This window comes from Erythranthe guttata, chromosome 11, assembly GCF_056151865.1.
Source record: "Erythranthe guttata isolate IM_541 chromosome 11, IM_541, whole genome shotgun sequence".
NCBI classification, from domain to species: domain Eukaryota; kingdom Viridiplantae; phylum Streptophyta; class Magnoliopsida; order Lamiales; family Phrymaceae; genus Erythranthe; species Erythranthe guttata.
In genome coordinates this window covers 8,400,142-8,406,253 of record NC_142543.1, presented here as the reverse complement: position 1 = coordinate 8,406,253, position 6,112 = coordinate 8,400,142, and the positions used below count along the sequence as shown (strand labels likewise).

At 35.7% G+C, this 6,112-nt stretch overlaps 2 protein-coding genes across 6 annotated transcripts; both read left to right on the top strand.

Annotated features, from left to right (window-relative positions):
* Positions 1-1,108: 1,108 nt before the first annotated feature.
* On the top strand, positions 1,109-5,830 carry LOC105970708 (carboxyl-terminal-processing peptidase 3, chloroplastic-like). 5 transcript variants are annotated; one of them, XR_016034188.1, is made up of 10 exons: positions 1,109-1,165; positions 1,257-1,338; positions 1,881-1,924; positions 2,062-2,139; positions 2,255-2,343; positions 2,478-2,630; positions 2,735-2,863; positions 2,945-3,033; positions 3,422-3,517; positions 3,856-5,830. XR_016034188.1 is itself a non-coding variant. In XM_088825137.1 (8 exons), the coding sequence occupies exons 3-8, from the start codon at positions 2,127-2,129 to the stop codon at positions 3,916-3,918; spliced, it is 501 nt and encodes a 166-aa protein (XP_088681263.1). In that variant the 5' UTR covers positions 1,536-1,664; positions 1,838-1,924; positions 2,062-2,126; the 3' UTR covers positions 3,919-5,830. The 5 variants fall into 5 exon arrangements, 1 of the variants encoding a protein (XP_088681263.1); XR_016034189.1 differs by lacking the exons at positions 1,109-1,165; positions 1,257-1,338 and adding an exon at positions 1,533-1,664 and having other exon boundaries at positions 1,838-1,924; XR_016034187.1 differs by lacking the exons at positions 1,109-1,165; positions 1,257-1,338 and adding an exon at positions 1,534-1,664.
* On the top strand, positions 4,961-5,830 carry LOC105970738 (uncharacterized). Its single transcript, XM_088825138.1, has 3 exons — positions 4,961-5,017; positions 5,166-5,225; positions 5,314-5,830. Exons 1-3 carry the CDS (start codon positions 4,964-4,966, stop codon positions 5,515-5,517), a joined length of 318 nt encoding a protein of 105 aa, XP_088681264.1. The 5' UTR covers positions 4,961-4,963; the 3' UTR covers positions 5,518-5,830.
* Positions 5,831-6,112: the final 282 nt, after the last annotated feature.

Below are 6,112 nucleotides of genomic sequence, written 5' to 3'. Positions count from 1 at the left end.
ATTCTCCTTCCTCTCTAAGATACATGGAACAAATTTAGCCGGTTACTTTGCCGGTTTTAATGTTGCATTCCATACCATATAACAATAATCTAACACGATTTTACGCTAGGAAGAAAAGATTGAGGTAGTGCTTCATCAAGCAAATATTAATAGTTCAAAAGAAATCGAAATTTATACCTTATGAAGAAAATTAACTGGGCACCGACACCGCACCTTGTGCGGTGCTTCGAGACTAGTATATATATATATATATATGGGGAAAAACCCTTTTCTTTAGGCCCATTCTTTCTCCTTTTCTTTTGGCCCATTTAATATTGAAACTGTGTCGTTTCTTTCCGTCGGTCCAATAAGTCTTTTCTGTTCTTTTCTTTTCCTTTTATTTTTGAAGCAGCTTGACCGTGTCCTGCTTGCTTCATTTTTTCTTATTTTTTTTTAATTCTGCTTTTCGTAAAACGACGCCGTTTCACACCTTCAGCCTCACTTTGTCCTCCTCCTTCACCTTCTGCTGCCGCCAACTGCCGCCCGCCACCGTCGACTTGATCGGCGACCAACGCCACCCTGACCAATGTTGGGCCCCGCACGGTGGTCGGCGGCCTACAATTTCTGACTACAGCCCCAGCAGCTTCACGCCCCCCCCCCACTAGACCAACAACTTTACTTCCACCTCAATTCTCCACCAATTGCACTTCACCCATTTTCGTCCACATCCAAAGCATCCAAAATTGTGATTCGTTATTTCTTGTGTCCGCCCCTTTGTCCGATACTCTCTTTTGTGAAGGTAATATACTCCTTTTGTTCTTTTCATTTTTTCCCTGATTGTGTTTCAATTAGCAACTGAATTAATCTCGATTCCGCCCTGTCGAATATCTCACTGCTCTCCAAATTCCACTCAAAACCCTACTCAAATCTCTTCTCTTCTTTCAGATTATCGAGTCTCAACAGCCGGAGAAGAAACAATAATCATCTTTCTCCGAACCTCGTTTTCTGTAATAAGAACATCTGCCCACAAGCCGATATTCAATATTTTACAGCTGAAAACAAAGATTTGATTAAAAGGGTCGGCCGAGGATTGCTCGGTTTCGCCGCCGCCGTGTCGTTGCTCTGTGATTCGCCGGCGTTTGCTGAATCACTGATTGTAGCTTTTCCTGTTTCTCACAACCGTGAGGTAATATTTTACAAAAAAGAAGTTATTTATTTATTTATTTCATATTACTAAATATTATTTTAATCAGACTCTTACTTCTGTTTTGAAACAGGTGAATACTGTACAAAGAACACTTGTGGAGGCATGGGGTTTTATTAGAGAAACCTTTGTGGATCCAACTTTCAATCATCAGGGTAAGAAAGACCAAAATGCCCCTCGTCGAACTTCTTTCGTTTGATTAGTTTTTCAAGTTTTGAAAATGAATGTAGTTGTGTCCTTGAATCAATAGTTGCCAACATTAGGATGAGAGCTTCGTGCTTGTTGTTTATCGGTTTTATCCTTGTCCGAATCAATGAACTAATAATTCGAAGGGGACTTATGTTTTACAGATTAGGACTTAAAATTACAACAAACGATGGTCGAAATGTTTCCACTTACATCAGAAGATGCTGCGTATAATAAAATCAAAGGGACGCTTTCGACTGTTACAGATCCTTTTACGCGCATAATCAGTCGTAAGGTATTTTTTTTCTTGTCTTAATTAATTAATTAATTCAAATTTTACTTATGATCCATTTTTCGTACATTAATGGGCTGTGTGTGTGTGTGTGTGTCTATATATATATATATATATATATATATATATATATATATATATATATATATATATATATATATATTTGTTACATGCAGGAATATCAAAGTTTTAGAATAGGAAGCGATGGAAATTTGCAAGGTGTCGGCTTATTTATCAACGTTCAACCGCAGACAGGACACGTGGTGGGTTGACTTTACGCATTTCCGTACTTTTTTTTTTATAATATCGAATATTGATTTGCTTTATTTTTTTGGTTAATTATGAAGTTTTTTTTTTTCGCAAGATTGGCATGTGATTTTCTATTTTACTTTATTTCAAGTTGTTTTATCGTGCATAAAGAGTAGCCCAGCTGCGCGAGCTGGTATACGCGAAGGAGATGAGCTAATGGAAATAAACGGTAATTTACATTAGTACTTAATAAACTAGAACAATAGTTTTAATAAAAAATAATAAACAAAATTTCTAATAATCGGTTTGATGATTTTTTTTTTTTTTTTTGTGGTGCATAATAGGTAAAAGACTCGACGGAGTGGCAAGTGAAGCAGCTGCACAAAAGCTCAGGGGACATGTCGGAACAACTGTTACAGTAAAAGTTCACACCGTAAGAACACTTCACTTGCATTTAACAAATAAATACTGTTTTTCGAATAATTTTTTTTAATATAATTGTAAATGTCGATTGTGAAAGCTGGTTAATTAATTTTGAACTTCATTGGTGCATTTATGTTTATCCAGGTTGATGACTTCGGGAGTTCTTATATCAGAGAGGTTAATATACCCCGTGAAGTAATCAAGCTTTCGCCGATATCGAGTGCTATAATTCCTCACAAATTGTCAGATGGACATTTATCGAAGACGGGATATGTGAAATTAGCAACTTTTTCTCAGGTATTTCATTTTCTCGAGCATTTTTCAACTCATGAAAATCGATAGAATTTAGCCGTATTATTGACGAACGAGGGTAAAAAGGTAATTTCGATCGTGTTATATAGACCGCAGCATTGGAGATGGAGAATACGGTTCATGAGGTGGAGAGTCAAGGTATTCAATCGTACATATTGGATCTTAGAAACAATCCAGTAAGTCTCTTCTATGTGGATCTGCTTGATTTGTTCAATGAGGTAAATTAACTACTCAGTTATGATGATCCAACAAAATTATTTGTTTGCAATTGTTGAATTCAATATTTGCCCTGTTTTCAGGTTGAATTTCAAACTGCCTCAGGACAGATGATAGATTTAATTACCACTATTGAAGGAGAAAAGGATTTGTCAAAATACTCATTACCACTGTGAGTATAAAATACTCAAACTTCTGACATTGAAGAAAAAAAAGATAGTCTAAATAAAGTTACAAAATAACTACTTAGATCAGCATTACCTTAATTATCAAGTCCGGTCCTTCCATAAACCAAGCCCTTTGAACGATTTCAAGCCTGCTGTAGTATGCCGAACCAATTATAACAGTTTTCAACATTTAGACTTATTTTCCTTCTCGTCTTTTTTTGGTCTTTAAGATTTTCTGGTTTGATTTCTGCACTCACCGCCGCATTGTTCAGTACAAGACTGCCTACTACTCATTTTACCTTCCAGTCAGTGTGATATGTTGTAATTTCGCTTAATTAACCTTTATCAAAAGACGAACAGTGTTTCAGTTTTAAATCTCTTATATTTTTATAGGTTGCATGCGCATTGCTCATGGCTGGTGAGGACCTAGACAACCATGTAACCGTGCAAAACGTGCTTATTGATATGGGAATCTACTTTCAAGTACAGGTGAGTTTGTCTGCCACATTTTTGTGTCGGAAAATCATTAAGAAAATAGGTTATGCAATCTCTGGTTTTCATTAGTTAACCAAACCTGTGAAAGCCATTAATAAAGTTACTTACATATCAAGATGATCAAGATTTATCTTTCTTTCACAGTTTTCTTGCAGGACATTTTTCGTATTTTCTGTGCGACTTGTTTGAATCTTTCAACTGTTTTCGAATTTTTATGTGGTTACTTGAATGTATGTACATGTGTTAGTTTTTGCATGCACGAGAGATGTCTGCGCAACTAACTTGTTTTTAACAAACTTCATCATTTTTATACTTTTGACATATCTGTTCAGGATGACTACTTAGATTGCTTCGGTGAGCCTGATGATTGTCCGCGCATTAATAATAATTATTAAAAAAAAAAAAACCCGTCTTCGTTATTGGATGTTGTATTAATTCTTCGTGTTATATGTTTCATCAGATTGGAACAGATATTGAAGATTTGGGATTCTTTTTTTCAATTATAAAATAATATTCGGAAATTTTATTTCTTTAACGAGGATTTTCCTAATGTACAGTTCAACATGGATTTGAAGGTATCAACAAACTTGGAGACATTATTTACTTGGAAATCGAAGTAAATTTGTCCAATTTAACAATTTTTGCTATGTCATCGTCATCTGTGTATATTTGTCTCCTCCAATTGCGTAATTCCTGTCTTTTCTCTTCATTTTTCTTTCGAGAGGTCTTTGATCGACGTTCTTGCTCCTTCTTTTCCCTTTTCTTTTATTCCTTATCTTTAATCCAATTTCGTTTTTCCCACTTTTTGGATTCAATAAGTTATCTATTACAGAAAACCTAGCTTTCACTGTTATCGTCTCCTTCTACTCAAATTCATTCATCGGTTTCAACTTAAGCACTCTCTTTTTTTCAACAAAAATATATTTAGATATTTTTTTAAACCAGCCTTTACCTTTTCGCTCAAATTCGTTTTGTTTAAGGTTTGCGATCGGTCAGGTGAGGCCTGAACAGCAGATTGAATCGTCTGTGTGTTTTGCGTTTTATTTGTATATGTCTTGGTACGAGGTAATTTTTCATTTTCCATTTATTTTGGGGATTTTTTCTGCCTATATAAATATATATATATTTTTTTTTTTCACGCAAGTTGGATAGTTTGAAGAACTGAAGGAAAGGGAGAACATAGCCATTTAGTCGTTTGAGAAATAAAAATTAAGTAAATTTGCTGGTAGAAGAGGGGAAAGGTGAAAGTTTGTTTTACTTCTCTATGATTAATGTTCTGGTATGGTGAGTAGGGTATGATAATATTGAAATGATCTGCAGAATATACACCGGTGTAATTGGTTAATGTGTTCTTCTAGCATTTGGATTTGTTTGATTTCAACACCTTTATAAAACCTATTTGGGTTTAAGTTTTAGTTCCCTTACACATAGATATAGGAGATGAAGCAGCACGATGCCTCTTATGCAAGGATTCTTTGCTTATGGCTTCCAAAGGTTGAGTCCTGGTGCAGGCGACTCTCTTCTATTTTCCTGTAATTTTCTCTTTTTTGTGTTCAACCAATCTAATTTTATTACTTTCTTCATTCCCAACCATTGTTTCCTTTGTTTTCTTTTTCTTCGTCTTTTCTATGTTCAATCACAGGTTAGCCCTTTTTTGGTGTTTCGGCTTCGATTTGCTGTTGCTCTCTCTGTTCGTATACAGGTTTGCCGCTTGTTCAAGAATTATATTGATGTCTTCCAGTGAAGTTTACTTCTTATAGCTGATTTTATTTGGCCGAGTGAATTCTCAGCTGGAGTTGAGTTCGTCCACATCTGTAGACGGCGCCACTCTGACGAGTAGCTTTCCGCTTCCGACGACTTCGTTTGACGTTGGACTTCATTTGTATTTTTTCCTTACGATTTACTTCTTGTACATTATCCTTCAAAATTTTCGCTCCCTCTCTCCACCACCTCCTTATTTCCCGGCCTCCGTCGACTGGACACACGAGGCATAAATTCCGGCGGTTTTCGATTTGTGTTCTCATATTTTCCAATTTTCTCTGCGCATATTGGTGCTTTAGGGAAGTGGATGAATCGCTGCTCGATCTCAAAAGGCCTTCCCTATTTCCTTCTATGATTGTTTCTTTTGTTGAGGAAAGTGGATGAAATCGCTGCTCGATCGCAAAAAGCCCTCGCTCTCTTCTATGAATATTTGTTTTCGTAGTTGGGGCTATTAGGTCTTTAATTTAAGCAACCTGGATCGTATAATTGCATTTTCAGAACTTTTGAATGCAACAAAATCGGGTGAGGAATCACACGTTCACCTCATATTCATTCTCTGTTTCCCATTTATTATTTTCTTCTTGTTTTTCAATTTCCTATATATCAGATTACAAGAAGATTTCAATCACTTGAAGGTATTAACAGCTTTATGTATGTCGACACTTGTAATCCGATCTTTCTCGTATTTTCATACCTCTTGGTAAAATTGAAAACCAAAAATTTGATTGTATGTCGCATAATTTTTTGAATCGTCTATCATGTTCGTGGCGTACGTTTAAGTTTTGTTTTTAGGTTTGTACTGTTTCCGAGTAACAATTTGAATAATTA